General features: G+C 38.0%; 1 protein-coding gene across 1 annotated transcript in view; it reads right to left on the bottom strand.

The window, feature by feature from the left end:
* LVRN (laeverin) overlaps positions 1–18949 on the bottom strand; it is a gene marked incomplete at its 5' end in the record, with an annotated part of 86562 nt that overhangs the window by 5170 nt on the left and 62443 nt on the right. The window contains 8 exons of the mRNA XM_082650895.1: positions 6486–6623; positions 6845–7012; positions 7750–7857; positions 9799–9893; positions 11328–11481; positions 15199–15254; positions 17346–17485; positions 18133–18209. Coding sequence (XP_082507021.1) covers positions 6486–6623; positions 6845–7012; positions 7750–7857; positions 9799–9893; positions 11328–11481; positions 15199–15254; positions 17346–17485; positions 18133–18209 — 936 coding nt within the window. The remainder of the gene's footprint in view (positions 1–6485; positions 6624–6844; positions 7013–7749; positions 7858–9798; positions 9894–11327; positions 11482–15198; positions 15255–17345; positions 17486–18132; positions 18210–18949) is intronic.

The following is an 18949-nucleotide window of genomic DNA, read 5'->3' as shown; positions in this document are numbered from 1 at the left end:
TCATTTAAATATAAAAAGCTGTTCTTAAAAACAGTAACAACAACTGTTTTTATCTTTCAAAATGAAGTGGTTAGAACAGATGTCACATACCCAAATTAAGAAATTTTAAAAGAGAATAGGTAGGGCTTCCCTGGTGGCGCAGTGGTTGAGAGTCCGCCTGCCATGCAGGGGACACGGGTTCGTATCCCGGTCCGGGAAGATCCCACATGCCACGGAGCGGCTGCGCCCATGAGCCACAGCCGCTGAGCCTGCGCGTCCGGAGCCTGTGCTCCGCAACAGGAGAGGCCACAACAGTGAGAGGCCCGCGTACCGCAAAAAAACAAAAAAAGAGAGAGAATAGGTAAATACTCAAAGTATACCCCTTAAAAAGTGTAGTTAATATAGAATCAGTTTCAGAAACGCTGACTAAAATACCCTGAAAGCTTATTGAAACTTCTGCATTTGTATATGCTTTTTGGAAAGAGATTCTCAAAATGTTGGTGATCCCTGAGGGCTAAGTACTCTGGCTTTCCTTAAGCTCCCTCAAACAGGTATGGTAACTGAAACTTCCCCTTTAGTTTAGTGACCTTGAATAACTGACAAGAATTGTCTGAAAAACAGCCATGAAATGTTGCTATGGAAAAACAGCAGATACATACCTGCTCAAAGTGTTGCTGTAGTTAAAAAAGTAAAGAAAGACTTTTGGATGCATTAAAAAGGAAAGAAAATTTAAAAGGTTAATATAATGGCCTGGACAAGAAAGGGTTGAATCAGGATTCTGTCTTGATAGTTGATAGTTAACACATACAATTGGTTTACTTCAAAAATGTATACTTGAAATTAAAAATTGTAAGAGTTAACATCGGCATGATATGCAGACAAAGGTGAGAGAAACACAGTGCTTTTGTCCTTTTTAAGTTCCCAGCTATAACTTAAGCTGAGTCTACTTCAGCAAAGTGGAGGATAAGAGACTGTCTACATATAATTCAGGCAACCAAATCTGTTTCTATGGGGAAAGAAGAAATATTTCTTAGCTCTTCATTTTGGTTGGCCAGGTTTAAAAAGCCTGTGAAATGACTCAAGAAATTTGACAAAATTTGCAAAGAAACTGAGTTCCAGACTTAAAAAAAAGTAGCAAACAAAAGAAAACTACCTACGTTGCTAAATGTGTGATTTTTCTACCAAATACAGGAGAAAGGTTACCCCAGAGGCAGGGCTGGGTTTGAAGTTACCTTGTGGCAACTTATAAATTGTAAAAATGGGGAATAACATATAGTTAGAAGCATTGGGATGGAGATTAAATGAGATAATGTACACTGAAGCACCTATCAGGGTGCCTGGCTCACTTCATTCCTTCCTGTTCTTGAAAGTTTCAAGAGGAGATATTTTTGAGACAGATGATTTATCCTTCTGGTTGAGAGAGCAATCTCTTTGAAACAGTACTCAACAAAAATATATACATTACAGATAGCTTAGCCCACCAGTAGTCAAAGGTATTAACATGAAGACAGGAGGCAACGTTTGTCAGGATAGTTGCCCTTTCAAGAAATTGATAACATTCAGTGCTAGTCAGCATGATTTGGGACTCTAGTCCATCTCACCTTCCGCTTCTCTCCTTTCTCACATTTGCCCTCCCCTCCCATCCCTTCCCCTGCCATGTCTGATTTCCTGCAGCAAGCTTGGCCACTTAGGTAAGCATGGAGGCAGCCAGGTTATCTCGCCTGACCCAGTGATAGGCAGTGAAAATGGGCCCTCTAGTGCTTGGACACAGCACTCCGATAACATCTTAATTCTCTCAGTTTGTTCCAATTTAACCCTTTCAACTCTATGTTCCCCATCATGAAATACAAGAGTAGAAGTAAAAATGAGTGTAAGTTTCTGCTATATTTAAAAAGGATAACCAACAAGGACCTACTGTATAGCACAGGGAACTCTGCCCAATGTTATGTGGCAGCCTGGATGGGAGGGGAACCTGGAGGAGAATGGATACATGTATATGTATGGCTGAGTTGCTTTGCTGTGCACCTGAAACTATCAGAGCATTGCTAATTGGCGAGACTCCAATTTAAAATAAAAAGTTAAAGAAAAAAGAGTGTAAGTTTTTCAAGTATAGGACTTTAGCCAGTATCACATATTTGGAGAAGAAATAAGGGGTTTGGTGAGGAAGAGGGTAAGATTCGTTTTGGATCAGTTGAGTCTGAAAGTGATGATACCTTCTATTCTATATTCAAATAAAGCTAGGGTATTGCTGTAGGCGGTGAAGCCTGAATCGTTTTATGAAAGCCAAAAGCAACATAACAAGCATGAAGCAAACATCATTTCTACCACATCCAATAAGAAGTCACAAAAATCCTATTGTTTCGTGTCTATTCACACATTTCTTCATAGGAGCTATGCACAAGTGCAGGTTCATACTGATTTCTCTGTAACCTGAAAGATGTCTTTATGGTTAGTGGAAGCTCCCTCACTGGGATCAGTATCCAAAAGATCACCTCTCATCTAACAATTAACTAAATACCCCACAGCCACCAGTGCAGTGCCCTGCACGTGGGACTGAGAAGCAGTAATAAACCAAAGTTGTTTTACTCAAGCAAGTGTTCCAAAATATATATTCAGATTAGGCTCCCTGGGAAGAATTTGGGGCCTGGCTAAGGGGAGCAGATGTTCCTGGACTGCTATTGGCAGTGTCTCAACTCTAACGCTTGACCAGCCCTATTGCCTCCTTTCCAGGGCCCTAAGCTCCAGCCAGTTATGACAATCAGTCCCAAGTCGGACTCTCAGCCTTGCCCCCAGGCAATTACTGGTGTCCTCCCTTCCATGTAGAAGGTGAGTTTTTCCACCTGCTTGTTCAAATCCCCCTTCTTCTCTTTGAATCCCTAGAGCACTCTCCATCTGTCCTCTGTAACATTTATCGGAGACCGTGTCTTAATCACTTTATAACCCCCAACAACAGCTTGAACTAACTGTGCCTTGGCATAGAAAAACCAGAACTTCTTATTACCAGAAAGAACTTTACAGCTGATCACATACGACATCTTTCATTTTATGCAAGAGGAAACCAAGGCCTAAATGTTAACTAATAGGCCATCAATAAATAAATGTTGTTCTAGTTACAGTTCCAGATGAGAGGGTTAGAGAATTTAGTTTCTCATCTGTCTTTCGCTTGGAACAACTGATCTACTGGCAGAGTGACACTTTGTTTACATTAGCATAGACGGTGCATAGCAGGATTACAGTGACAAGACGCTGGGCTAGATGCTAGATTTCCTTCTGACGGGCTTCTTGGAGCTTTATGATGCTAACATATACTGTGAATTTGTGGAGGTTAAAATAGACAGTTTCCAAACCGATAGGCTACTGTCTCTTTTGTTCACAGAAGGCTTGTCAGTGTCTCCATGAATAACGCTCAGTGAAACGCACTGGAGAAATACCAGTTTCAAAGCTAATTTGCGAGTGATCGGTCACATTATAGCAAATTTAAAATAAATCCTTTTCACTTAAATAACATAAAATTTAATTTGTCATCGCATTTGTTTACTTACACTTTTATACTACCTTTATCATTTTATGAAGCCTGGTGACATACAAATATTCATGTCAAATATAATTGTTTAATAAGTGCTAAGTAAATATTCTGATGTACAAAGAATAAGGTAAGCATTCCTGTGCCATTTTAATGTATATTACATTTTAATTATTAATTTGAACTTTTATTTCCTCTTAACAATCCATATATAATATTACTGTCTATTCAAAATCATTTGCAAAATTCAGCAAGACTGGTGACTATAAATCGAATCCTAAAAATAAATGTTTTAGATGTAGAAGGCAAATTTATTTGAGTCTCAAAGACTTTTTGTAGCAGAATGTGTAAGAGGAGTAACTGAGCTTAATGTATCATAAACAGAAAAGGAAAGGCATCTATTTTATGAGCATGGCATTTTGTTGATAAAAGATAAAAACATTTAAGCCATGGTTAAAAGTGAATGCATTTAGAATTCTAAGACCTTCGTAGGGATAATGAAATACCTGTTTAGAGTTTTTTTTTTTTTTAAAGGAAGTCCTTCTATACTAGTATTTAATACAGTTAAATCATTTAAATTGCCAGACAATGGACTTTTTAGAGAGCGCTGCAAACATGTTTCTGTTCTCCAAATGCAGAAAAAAGTTCTTCTGAGGAATAAAAATTAGCACATACTTAAATTAAGAGCAATCTTTCCCATGGGTTGCTCAAAGCCATTTGGGGGGCTTAACTAGTTACATGTGCTGTGTATGGTATAGAAAGAGAGGAGAAATAAATTGAGAGGTTGTTTTACCCCTTAGAGCAGTGTTGTCCAGTTGAATTCTCTCTATCTGAGCTGTCCAGTATGGTAGCTACTGGCCACACTGAGCACTTAAAACAAGGCTAGTACAACTGAGGAACTGAATTTTTGTTTGTTTGTTTTGGCTGTGCCACAAGGCTTATGGGATCTTAGTTCCCCAACCAGGGGTCGAGGATTGAACCTGTGCCCCCTGCAGTGGAAGCGTGGAGTCCTAACCATTGGACCACCAGGGAATTCCCTGAGGAGCTGAAGTTTAAATTTTATTTAATTGTACTTAATTTATATTTAAATAGCCATATGTTGGCTAGTAGCTATCATATTGAGCAATGCAGGCTTAGATATTTTTTTAATCCAGTGTCAATTGGTTCCATGTTAAACTACACCGGGGTCACCTGGGGTGCTAGAGAAAGGTATAGATTTTGCACACTATTCTGGCAGATTCTGATTTTCAAGGGGTAGAGTGGGCTTGGGAGTCTTTAGGTGTATGAACCACCTAAAGCTGCATCTTTCTCAGGGCCCGGCAGGGCATCTGAAGGCAGGGAGACTGTTATAGGCTGCAGTGATTACAAGCTGGGCCCTCAGGAAAATCATCACTTATTTTTTAAAGGAGCTGTTCTCTCAGCAGTTTAATTCCAAAATTGCTGCTAGATTGTTCGGCAGGATGCTCTGGAAGAAAACAGTCAGGGACTGTAGCTGAAGTGAATGATCTTGAGCAAAATGATCACTGCAGCAAGAGGGCAGATGGCTTCCAGTCCAGGCAAAGCTAGGCATGTCAGCCCAAGAGGGGGCATGATGGGGGTCAGCGCCTTCGATACAAGCTCCAGGGAGAGAGAACAGAACGTAACAGACAGCCCTACGAGGCTGGAACCTCTGAAACCTCATGGAACAAGGCTACCTGAGTAAATACTTCTGATTTATAACCAACTCCCAAATTCCCACTGGGAAGTAGGACCTGGGAAGGAGGGCATTACCTTTAATGACTTAAACAAAAATGGAAGACATAATTTACCCCCAAGGTCATAAGGCTCTCTGAACAATGAACCTAGAATGATAATTTAAAACAAGAGATAAGGCCAATTTTCTCAATATTGTGAGTATGCTATGCATGTCCCCCTGATGAGCCAGAAAAACGGTACTGTACAAAAGAGCTTTTATCTACATGTTTAAAATTTCTGATTTAAAAATACATTTTTGGTGTATTGTAAAGGTGTTCAATACATGTCCATAAAAGAAAAACATTCCATTATTTTGCTGTATAAGAGAACCATATTCAGATTCTTAAACATTTATATTCTAAATATATCTTCTGTTCCAAAGACCTAAATTTATTTGCAAAAATTATCTTCCAACTTTATAGCTGTGTATGTACCTGAACTGTTGTCTACTCTGATCTGCTAACTCTTCAGTATGTGAATAGTTGTAGGACATATTATTCGAGGCTTTTAAGAATGCATGGTTCAGGCTTTCAGAGACTGTGAAGCTGGGGAGATCCTGGCCTGGAGAAGGATGCTGTCAGATCTCCTTGTCTTCCCAGCCCTTCGACCCTCCCCTGAAGCCCCTCAATAAAATGGCTTGATCCACCCTCCCACCCCTCGCAAAACGAACGTATGGTTAAGTCATGTTCTAGAAAGAGCAGCTATCGAGGGTATGCTGCCTGACTTGTGCATTTCAACGTCTATTTTACCTGGCAGGCTAAGTAGCAAGCAGATTTAATCTTAAAAGGTGAGAAACACAAAAAGTTCAAGAACATGGAAGCCAGATACATAAAGGGAATCTGACAAAAGGCACAAGCAATATCCAAGCTTATGTAGTAATGAACATTGCTGTTTCTTAAAGATATGGTGATGTACTTCACAAAAGAAATGAATGGATGATGTACACTCATACCAAAACACATGACTTGCTCTAATCTGTGTCTCTGAAGACAAGATTCTTAGTGGGCACAGTGGGAAATTGAGGTAGATAAGTACCCCATGCAAATCTACATTCACAAAAAAAGCCAAAACTGAGGATAAGTGACCTTATCTTTCACACAGCTAGTTTGTGGTGAGACTTAAACGCAGGAAAATGTATCAGTTTTCTAGTCAATGCAAAGGACTTTAGTGACCTGGCCAGACTAAAGTTGAGCCACTAGCACCAAACCAATGAACTAAATGAAAGAGAGGTCTCCCATTTCCTCCTTACCTTTCACTCACAGCTTGCCAATTGTTGATTAAAAAGTCCTTTGCAACGTATCGGCCAACTTCAGAGGCTGCCACAGCTTCGATTATATTTGTTTCATTAAAAGTGGATGGAGATGTAGTGATGGCATACTCCATATATCTGTAAAAGCACATGTGGCAGAAAATAAATACGTAAACATTATCCAATGGAAAGAGTAAATTTAAATAAATGGAGCTAAAATCCCATATGGTTCTAAGTTACTGAATTATAAGTATGCTTCATATTAATTCTTATATTAGCTCATTTCTATTTTTCTCCCTTTGGTTTATTAATTGCATTCCTCCACCAAGAGCCCTTTCAAGGTAAGTTGTAATAATCACCTGTTAAGTATCCACGGATCTTTACTGCAGCTCATTGCATAAGCAAGTTGAATCCTTTCTTCTTCCTTTGTTTTATTATTGTAGATATTTAACAAAAAATCCCATTCTTTATCATTTCCCAAGGCAATGCCATAACATAAAATCACATTTTTAATCGGATAAGGTATTCTGTAAGGTATAACATGCAATGATATTTTTCATAGCAGTTAAGTTATATGTTAATCTAGGTTGTCATATAGTTAGAAGTATAAATCTAGAAAAAATGTCTGTGATCTCAGATATAAATATCAAAAGTAGGAATCTAGAGAAGCAATTGTGAAAACTGTCATTCATATTAACATCTTGAGATCGTCAAATTAGTTTAGAAACTAAGGAGTTTTGAGGGAGAAGTAAATTAGAACAGTACAAACAGTGTGTGTTGATAACTCAGTTTGGTTTCATATCTTATTATCACATTCTCTAAGAGTCCATATGAGGTCATATTTTAAAGGTAATATAATAACACCAGAATGACAGAGTGTTGGTCTCAGGTGTCAGTGAGACTGCAAACTTACACAGAAAGAGATGCACTGATGCACTTTTATATATGTGAATAAATAACTATAATGAACAACCTAAATAAGACTCGAGATAACCACAGGTGCGTATTAGGGAATGCACCGGCAATGAGAGGTCCCGGATGAGAATTCCGTGTATAAATTCTAATCTATTGCTATGCACAGACCTCCATGAGACAATTGTGTGTGTGTGTGTGTTTTAAAGGACATTTGAAAAAAAAAGTAAGAGAAAGAGATTATCTAAGTGAAAACAAAATGTTCACTCCCAGAGTAAGAGCATCAAAAGGAAGAGAAATTGTTGGTGCTGAAACAGAACAAAAAGAAGGGCAATTACAATATTACACTTACTCATTCTCTGGATGGTTCATCCAGTTTCTGAAAAGGTCTCTTGACAGCTGAAGACAGTCCTCAAGACCCAACCAACACGCAGTTCCAAAAAGTTTTTCCAGTGATATTCTTGAAGGAAATATCAAAGAAAAACATGTATTTTTCATTACTGCATTGATTTTTTCTGCCGCCAAGAATATGTGTTTCATAAAAAGATGGGTATTTGAAAACATCCTTCCAATCACATCAGGTTTGTTAAAAAACAGCCTTTGTGGATGGCAACTGTATTTAAGGTTCAGGGAAATATTTGCTGAGAGGCTCTCAGGCACCAAATAAGCTCCAAGACTGGTACTTTCTGAAAGTAAGAAATAAATTACTGCCTTCCTTCATCTCCCTCAAACACACACGGGTGTACACACATGCCACATCTGTTATCAATTTATTTTTCCTCCCTTATACAATAACTCCCTTACAGATAAAAAAAATGACTTTTAAGTATCTGATATAACACACTTAAAAATAAAGTTCTTTCTCTACACGTGAGAGCAGAGGGAATGGTTTATTTCTCTCCTTCGACAGCTAGCCTCTCCTGGCTTAAGCTTCTGTTTCTTCCTCCTGGCTATTAACGTTGTCTCCAGAAAAAGAATGGAGGTTTCTGCTTTGTTTTCATAGCTGAGCAGAGGTACACATTCCCATTGCAAACAAAATCAGTTCAAAAGAACATGGAGAAGAACAATGATAAATCCAGATGAGCGGTGCCTTGAGGTGTTGCAGTTTGGAGTAAGAGGTAAAGGAATTCAAATGGGTCAGGAGTTTCCGGAAAATGCCAAGAGGCAAATCTCCATTGCTCCACCCTCCCTCCAGTTTCATCCCAGCCTGGCCTGACCTTCTGATAAGCAGAGGTAGAATCTCCAGGGGGGGAGACCTTCTGAGAGACAGTTCTGAGCACTCATTTACACATTCACTCCTCTCCCCACCCACCCCAAGCTGGCAGCAGCAAGATGGAATTCTCTAGAAGCACAGTCTAACTCCCTGAGATTGCTCTGAAGAGAACTGGCCCAGGGATGCTACAAAAAGCAGGTCACTTCAGGCCAGTTTAGGAGAGCCAAGGCCATGGCTGGTTAACAAAGGTGCTGTGCCTGGTTGGGCCTTTCTGTTTGCCTATACAACTTGCCTACCCACTTTCCATCCTAGCTCATCCCCGCCGTCTTCCATCCATCTGTAAATCCAACCACATTGTTTGTCCATTCACACGCCCTAGCTCTAAAATTTCTCCCCTCTCAGAAGGATACTTGTGAGAGAGAATAACCCCACCTTTTGTATTTCTTACTTGGTCTAATTGGTTTCGGCTTGATGTTGACTAGAGCTGTAAATATAATCCCTGTACCATTCATTGTTGGTCACAGATTCCCTCGCTAAATCTGGAAGCCCAGCCTACACACACAAACCTTGTGTCACAGGGAGGTCAGCGGTACTGCAGCCCTGTTTTGCCTTTCTCCCCCTTTCCAGAGTAGCTTGACAACAGGCATAGTCCCCTAACCGAACCAATGATGGGGAAATCATTTGCAATACTTGGTCATGCTCACACACAGATGACTGATACAGTTCACTGTCAACCTCCCTAATCATATCTGCATAATGTTAGAATTTCTGTCTGACATAAATAATGGAACTTTTCCCTCTGTCATCAAGAATATACAGAGGGGATTTTTTTCCCTGTGTATCCTTCCTATACCCTTCAATTTGTTTGTATAGGCTGGTTTTGCTTAACACAACCCTTCATCAATAGTACAACATACTTAAGATTTCAACCAGTAGCCTAAGATTGGAGAATATAAAGCTATAAATTCCTGTGTGTACTTGTATGTGCTTCGCAGGTAAATTAAGATTCCCAAACTACTATTTCCTATTAGGATACATGTAGCTCACTAATCCCAAATCTACTATTCTCAAATGGCACACAAATCTCTCAGTGAATCATAACTATTAGTATCTTATTTTATGAATCTGGAAGCCTATCCGTTAATATGAATTATTTAATTCAATGATCACTGGTCAAAAAGTACTTACAGAGCTAAATAGTCATCCTGCAATGTTGCCACATTTTCACGAATTATAGTTGAATAAGTATTCCATATTGAGATAAGTCTCTTTAACAGATACTTCTATAAACAATAAAGAAAATATACTGTTAGTTCTGCTCACAACACCCAATTTACACTGCTTTTCTCTTTGACTGAAAAGACATTAACAGAGAGGTGACAGATATTTCTTCAGAAGTAATCTTTATTTGTCACTAAATGTATAACTTTTAAAACCTCTATAGGTTCAGTTTCCTCAAACGTAAGCAATACGTAAACAATATGATGTGTGTCAGCACACTGCTTGGCACATAGTAGGAACTCAATAAATATCAAACATTCTTATCATTTACTATCACCCAAACATTTCCAGTTGTCTTTAAAATAGAGAAAAAATGGAGAAATATAAAACAAACTTTCTACCTTGAAACTTCCATGCTTAGTATATATATATCTCTGAAAAAACAAGGAATACTGATTTATGCCTTGGATTAATTTAAGCCCTGACTCCAAAATAAAATTTCTTCAATTGAGCTATCGGCTGGTAAATAATAAGGTTATAATAGTCCTACACTTACCAATACATCCCTCAGAATAAATTAATGTTATTCATTGAAAATTTTTAAAAACAAACATTAGCTTTTACTTCTTCACTCAAAACCAGTGATCAGATGTTATCAGTGAGCCACCTTGATCCCACCAACAAGTGCCTTCTCCTACTGGTCGCCATGCCACATTCAAGTACGTTCCCATCAGCACTTTGTACACTAGATAAAAGAAAGTCTGGAACCCCGAAGTGCACTGCTCCAGACTCTCACTTGGAATCATCACCTACTACACTTGCTGTTTTGTTTGTGGCCCTTAACTCTCCGAGGGGCTGCTTCCAAACTTTGGCTTTGGTTTTACCTGTGCCATCTTTCTTACAATCACTGTTAAAGATCTAATAACAGAAATTTCCCCTTTTATAGATGTTATTTTCCCCTTTTATAAGGACAAGTTGGCATGGTTATTTCTTCATTCATTAACTCTAATTTCGCCATCTCTCTTCCCAATATCAAAAGCAGCTTCAAAATGTTTACTTTTTTGGAATATAACTCTCTGGTTTTAAGTGCCGGCCCTATAAATCAGAGGATATAAATCATGGATATAGAATTGTGAAAAATCATTCTGTTAGACTAACAATCTTTTAGGGAAACAGCTGTTAATAGATACTATCCTTTTTTAATAAGAAAAAAAAGGCATACCATTTCCATCCACTTCTGGTTTCTTAAGACACATTTATACCTCACCAAGAATTAAGAAACTGTCCAAACTTCTCTCATACTCATCTCCTAGACCAGGTCTATGACTAAGGTATTTTCTTCTAAGAGTAAACAACCATTCCTAAGAAAATGAATATATACAGAACAAATAGACTATTCTTTTGGGAAAGACCACTTTCACAGACACTATCTAAAATATGGAAGGAGGAAGACAGAAATTAAAAAAAAAAAACCATCTAACAAAGAATGAAATTACCTTTAATAGTGGATATATATCATGGTTGTTCACATCAGAAACGAGATCCCTGGTCACTAGGTTCACCAAAACTGCATGCCACACTATGATTTCATCTTCTTCAGCAAGGTACTTGGTTAAATCAAGTGCTGTTTCAATCTCTATATAACTGTTTCTGTTTGGTTTAAAAAAAACCCACAGACTCAAAAACTCATATTTGTTCCATGCTTCAGTGCCTGACTTCAATAAGGTATATGAAACCAAGAAGCTAGAGGGTAAAAGTGCCATCTCATCGATGAAGTAGAACCCAAGCGATGTGGACAGACCCTCAATTTCAGCTTGATAGGTTCAAGTGCCCAAATTCTTGGAGGTTGTAGAAAATCCAGGCCAAATGTTGGGCTGATTGTCAGGCACTAGAATATTTGTGCATTTGGTATACATTCTTAAGAGACTATAATTTCCATTCAACAAGTATTAATTAAAAGTCATTATCTAATGCTCTGCCAGATACTAGTAGGAACACAAAACAAGTGTTGCTTACCAGCGAGGAGCTTATTACTTAGTGAAGAGCTGAGACTTGCACCTAAGAAGGTGTTAATCAAAGGCCCTAGCAGAGGCAACGAATACAATAAAGTAGCAAAGAAGAAAAATATACGCATGTGATGGGAGAGGCAGGGAGGCCTTCTGGAGAAGGAAGTTGAGAAAAGCAGTGAAGGAAGGGTAGGATTGGAATAAGTAGAGAGATAGAGGAAGGCAGTTTAAAGTGGGAATTAGTGCGATAGGCAAGAAGATAAAGTGGGAATTAGTGTGATGGGCAGACCAAGTTAACGGAGGCAGGGAATTTCTTTTATGTGTAGTGAGAGATGGGAGTTAATAGGTAAGGTAAATCGAAAGTGTGGAGAGCCTTGAGTATCAGGATGAAGAGTTTACATGGGGTGGGAAGGTGTTTAAACAGCCGGGGTAACATCATGAAATCAATACCTTAAAATTTTGTTGCAACCGTGCTGCAGAAAACAGAATGGACTTCTAATATAAATAGAATTCTAAAGGACTAAAGGCTGGAAGCTAATGCAATAGGCTAGGCAAAGGGTGATGGAAGCTTGGCTTAGCACGGAAGCAGTGAAGGTGGTAAGTGAGGTGAGAATCCAAAAGACATTCCCGAGAACCCCAGAGTGAATAGATAAGACATGATGACTTGATGGGAGATAGAGAGAGAGAAAGAGCAGTCAAGGTTATCTCTGATGTTTCAAGTGTGGGGATGGGAAAAGTAGTAGTAGCTTCAACAGACAGAGAGAAATTGATAGCAGGAGCAATGTAGAGACAGAAATAAAGTTCAGTGTTTAAGGTACTGAATTTAAATGACCACAGGATAAACAGAAGACAGGAGGAGACAAATAGACACCTAGATTTAGAAGTCATCAACATATCCTTTCATAAACATTTATTGCGTACCTTATATCTGCTAGGCACTGTACATGTACATAATAAAATGATCACTGAAACCATCAGAAGGCATGAATTATCCAGAGGAAAGATAGAAGAAAATAACATAACCATGATTGGTCTTAAGGATGCTCACGGCAGCAGGAAAAAGAGAAGTCAGATCCTGGAGGAGAACTAGGTTTGCATATTGGAGCCTCAGGAAGTCAAAAAAGAAGTTTGCAGGAGGATGTGGTTAACAGTATAAAGTCATGATAATCTTAGAGAAATGTTTCAGCAAAGTAGTGGGCGGGGAAATGTGCTGTACATCACATGGGGAAAAGTAGTAAAAAAACGAAGGATAAAATAGGCAGACCTTCATTCAAGAAATACAACAGGCCAAAGAAAGAGAGAACACACTGTATCATTTATTATGTGTACTCCTTAATTTTACTGTCTGGAATTTAAGTTCTGAGCATATATTCATTTTCCTGGTTAGAAACTTATCAGCAGAGCTTATATTGAGTAAATCCAATATAAATGAAATCAATAATTCTGTAATACACTAAAATTCAGGCTCATTAAAATTATACCTACAGTCATCATCATTGGGTAACAAAAATCACTTCAAAATATTAATTGATAATCTATTTAGTTCCAGAAACTTTTCTTTTTTGGATACATCAATTACTTTATTTCCGTAACTTCCAGTATCTTAGAAAAATATGAATACATCTTCTACAATCTTCCTAAATTTATCCATTTAAACATTTAGGGGCTTCCCTGGTGGCGCAGTGGTTGAGAGTCCGCCTGCCGATGCAGGGGACACGGGTTCGTACCCCGGTCCGGCAAGATCCCACATGCCGCGGGGCGGCTGCGCCCGTGAGCCATGGCCACTGAGCCTGCGCATCTGGAGCCTGTGCTCCGCAACGGGAGAGGCCACAACAGCGAGAGGCCCGCGTACCGCAAAAAAACCCACAAAAAACCCCAAACATTTAGCAGTCTTTACAAATGTAAGTCTGAATCACTTGTATTTTACCTAAGTTTTTACTCTTGATTGAGATTTTTAAAATAATGATTCTTATACATTTTGCAATAATCCTATAAATATTTAAACAATATTACTTTTTTCTGTTTACATCATCTCTACTGCATCCTTCTAAAGGTTTTCCTTTAAGGGCTTCCTTTTTTTTTTTTTCTCATGGAAAGGCATTTTATTTTATTTATTTATTTTTACAAATTTATTTATTTTATTTTTGGCTGTGTTCGGTCTTCGTTGCTGCTCACAGGCTTTCTCTAGTTGTGGCGAGCGGAGGTTACTCTTCCTTGTGTTGTGCAGGCTTCTCATTGCTGTGGCTTCTCTTGTTGCGGAGCATGGACTCTAGGCGCGCGGGCTTCAGTAGTTATGGCACATGGGCTCAGTAGTTGTGGCTCGCGGGCTCTAGAGCGCAGGCTCAGCAGCTGTGACGCATGGGCTTAGTTGCTCCGCGGCATGTGGGATCTTCCCGGACCAGGATCGAACCCATGTCCCCTGCACTGGCAGGCGGATTCTTAACCACTGCGCTACCAGGGAAGCCCAGGGCTTCTTTTTAAAACATTGAATTTTCTTTGCTGCTCCTTTAAGAGTCTTTCAAAATTTCTCCATAATCAGTTTAAACCTTATTATACCAAAGTTAATTTGATTGAAAATATACGATTTTCATATAATTAACTACCAAGTTTTGACTTGAGAAAGAACATATTCCTTCTTGTCAAATTGTTGTAAAAAACATTGTTTTCTGTGGCTTTCATTTCTAATAGTAGTAGATGTTATTGCTCTTATCCTGATAATGACTTTTTTGAATTGCCTTTTTTTCTAATTCTTTTATTGTTGCAAAATACACATAACATTTGTCTTCTTAACCGTTTTAAAGTGTATGTTTCGCTAGTATTAAATACATTCATATGTATAACTGATTCAATTTGCTGTACAGCAGAAACTAACACAACATTGTAAATCAACTGTACTCCAATAAAAAGTTAAAAAAAAATACATTCATAATGTTGTGCAACCATCATCTCTATCCATCTCCATAATTCTTTTCATCTTGTGAAACTGAAACTCTGTACCCATTAAACAATATCTCCCCATTGCCCCCTCCCACCCTCCTGCACCAGCCCTTGGCAACCACCAGTCTTTCCGTCTCTCTGACTCTGACTACCAAGTACCTCATGTAAATAGAAACATACAGTATTTGTCTTTCTGTGCCTGGCTTATTTCACATAGCTTAATGTCCTCAACGTTCATCCATGTTGTCGCATATTCTAGCAACTTTTATATCATAAATTCCACAATAACCACAGAATTTGATCCTAATCTTAATAAGTTAGGGCCTGTATGTGCTAAAGAACCAAGTTCATAATGATGAGATAATTATTTTTATAAATTTCTCAAGGTATACGCTAAAATGATGAAAGAAGAAAATATACTCACTTAGACAAGGAAAAGGCATCATCAACCAACTGAAGTCTGTGAATAACAGGAATAGCCTGCAAATGAGATCCAAAAATGTTCAGGAAAAGATGAGAACATTTTTAGTGAAATAATAACTTTCAAAATAATAACAACATTAAAGATCATTGCTGCTTACAAAGCACTTTCATGTGAATTATGTACAGAGAAATCATTTCTAAGGATAGTTCCCATAATTTATTTATTATACATCTGCTTTTGATAAGTGATCCCTCTGGGCATCAATCATAAGGCTTAAATATGGTTGAGAGTTTTGCCAAAATACTCTGTGAAAAACAGCATGTTAAAAAATAAAACAGGAAGCCAAGTTTAAAGGGCCTCTCCAAAACAGAAAGTATACATTAAATCGTATCACAACGTCCAAATTGTTGTCAGGGGACTTTTTGGCATAGGAAGCCTTAGAGAATATTACTTAGCTCTATTTTGGCAATAGTGAGGTACTCTTTTCAATGGTATCTCTCTTCTCAAGAGTTTACTAATTTGACACAATACCACCAACAGAACCCTTTGAACCATGAAAAGGCAGGAGTCAACTGCCCACCTAACTCCTCAGGCTTCGGTTTGAGCTCCCTGGCGTTGTCAGGCCACAGGACTCTGTCTCAGCTTGTGTCCTAAGGGTGCCCAAAGTTTCCTACAGCAGTCCTTCAATACCCTCCCCAGCATGTTCATATATGTGGTCCCAGAAAATTTATCTTCACAACATCCCTTTAAGCATCTGAACAAGCCAAGCTTAATTCTTTCCTTTGTTGTAGCCGCATATCTTTTCCGGCAGTAATAATAACACTTACATTTTCTAGATTAATATTAATAATAGAAATGTTTTATTTGCTCAGCAACTATGTTGTATGAATAACTGACCCCAGTTTTCCAATAAGTAAATCTACAAGGGTTTCAAGAAATCATAGCTATAATGGCATGACCTAGTGCTTCCATGGCTAAGACTGCCCTTAGAAATTAAAAAGAATTTAGCTACTCTGAAAAAGATTTTTAAATAAAGTATTATTATAACTGTTTTTTGTACCTTTATTCAAAAGACCAATGATAATTTTTAAAAATTACTGATCATGTTCTGAATGCCCAAATTGTGTCAGGCCTCTGTTAAACATACTACACACATCACCTTATTTAATCTTCACAACAACCCTTTAAGGTCTATTACACCCATTATTAAACTGATAAGGAACCCAAGGCATGACTGGGCAAACAAGAGGCCCAAGGTCACACATCTGGTAAATGATGAACAAAAATATGAACAGAAGTCTACCTGACCCAGAACCCGAGCTCTGGACCAGTATGCTGTGCACTGCCTCTTCTGCCAGAGAGGCTGCTATGTGACTCACAGAACTTTTGAAGAGAGAGACACCTAAGATATCTTTTAGTTCAACTCTCTAGTTTTATGAATAGAGACTAAATGAACAGCCCAAGATTTCACAGCAGAGCCAACTCTATAGACCTCTAAGCCAGCACCCATCTGCACCAATGGAGATTTGGTTTAATTCAACCAATTAAAATCTGACTGATAAGAGGTAGCCAATATTTTAATATTTCTATATTGCATAATAATTTACAGTTGTTTTTACAACTTAAAGCAATATTGGATTATTATTGATACCTTGTGAATTAAATTGTCTCCTTTGAGGGAGGGTGAAAATACAGTTTTTAGAAAATTAACATTTTCTAGCATATACGTACTGGCACATATTATGGGCTTTGAAATTTTAAGTATATGTTTACTTACATCACCTCTAATCCTCATAAGGAATAAGAAAGATATGATATTATTCCCATTTTAAAGTGAAGAAATTGAAGCAGAACATTTAACTTGCCTAAGGTCACAAAATTAATGGTTAATAGGAAATTCTTCTGATTTTTTACCTAGAAAGGTAAAATTATTGTGGAAAAGTGAGATTAATGTTCAAAAACTCAATGCATTCAACCAAAACCTCTCCTTTCTAAGAATAAGAAAAAAAAATCCAGTATGCCTTGGGGTGAGGGGTGGCAACAGGGGTCAGGTTCCCACCAGACAGGTTGATGAAAGCTCAACCTCTAAAGGATGGAGAGTGCAATATTAATGATATTTAATAAAAGGTGTAAAAATATAACCTTACCTTAGGATCTTTTTCAAGCTGTTGATTTAATTTCTTCCAACCAAATTTATCATAGTTAACTCTATAATATCCAGTCATATTCAAATTTAAAATCACCCAGTCATGATCAGAATCTGAAACTTGCATTTCAGGGAATACTTCTACAAAGAAACAGGTGAAAAGTTTGAAATGGTACATTTTAAAAATATTTTACTACACATCTGTACTACACCCTCTTAATTCTAAACAATAAGTCCAATAAAACAAAAAGTAAAGATATTGTAAAATACGTATTGATCTTACCACATAATTATATTTTTTCACATATAATGGCTTTTGATCAGAAACTTTTCTTTAAAGCTCTATGTTCAACAAGAATGATACAATATTTTAGTTGTAAACAAGATAGCTTTCCAAAAGACATTTCAGGCTTCCCTGGTGGCGCAGTAGTTGAGAGTCCGCCTGCCGATGCAGGGGACACGGGTTCGTGCGCCGGTCTGGGAAGATCCCGCATGCCGCGGAGCGGCTGGGCCCGTGAGCCATGGCCGCTGAGCCTGCGCATCCGGAGCCTGTGCTTCGCAACGGAAGAGGCCACAACAGTAAGAGGCCCGCGTACCGCAAAATAAAAAAAAAAAAAGAAAGAAAGAAAAAAAAAAAGATAGACATTTCAACATTTTAGTCTCTGCCTTTATATATATATATATATATATATATATAAAATATATATATGTTTACACACATATATATATATACACATATATATATTTGCATATATATGTGGAGATATTTTTTAAAATTTGTTACTTACTGCTGCTTTTATCTAGCCAGACTAAAGACTGTGTAGTTCCATTTTTTATCCAAAGGATAGGTACAATCCATGTGTCACTTTTTGGAAAAAAATGAAAAATTCAGTTAATGTTCACACATAAGAATATCAGCTCTGAGCCAATATTAAATAAGATAAAATAACTGAACTCAAATTCTTTGGCCATTCCCTGTGGATATGCAGGACTTTGCTCTTAGAATTATTCACTGTTGTTTCAGAAGTCAGTTTTGCTTTGGCTATTTATTTACTCTCTTCTTGTGTCTTATAGATTTGCTTCTTTTTATAACTTAAGGTAGCTACTAAGACTCTCCTGTATCTGAAAATTTCAAGGCCTGTTTATATTAAATTACAGCCACCTGGCCTTACTCAGGGGTCATTCAAATGCTACAGACAGACCCAAAGCCATCTGTGCCAAGAGAGTTGAATAATCAGTTAAGAAAAAGCTTGACAAACATTTCAAAATGCTTCTCCACCTCAAGCTTTCTCCTTGTCTGAAAAGTGTTCAACAAAAATCAGCCAGATTATTCATATTACCTGAATGCTGGCATTCTTCCCACATTGGTGGACATGACCTGGATGAAGTCGCTGACCACAGGGAGGACATTAGTCATCTGAAGAGACACACTACTTGGAATTTGGGCAATTATTTCCAATCTTGCTCAAACGCTCAAAAGTCTGGTTTCTCAGACTTTGAACTGAGGGTCTCTGTTTATGTGATAGCTAAGGCCACCTCTTCTCACAAGTCATGAAATATCATAGGGAGAAGGGACCTGCAGGTCTCCTGTTCTTGCCCCTGGGG

Source organism: Grampus griseus, assembly GCF_964374135.1.
Source record: "Grampus griseus genome assembly, chromosome: 3".
Classification (NCBI taxonomy): domain Eukaryota; kingdom Metazoa; phylum Chordata; class Mammalia; order Artiodactyla; family Delphinidae; genus Grampus; species Grampus griseus.
Note: the sequence above shows the minus strand (reverse complement) of the source record. Positions and strands in the feature narration are given on the sequence as shown.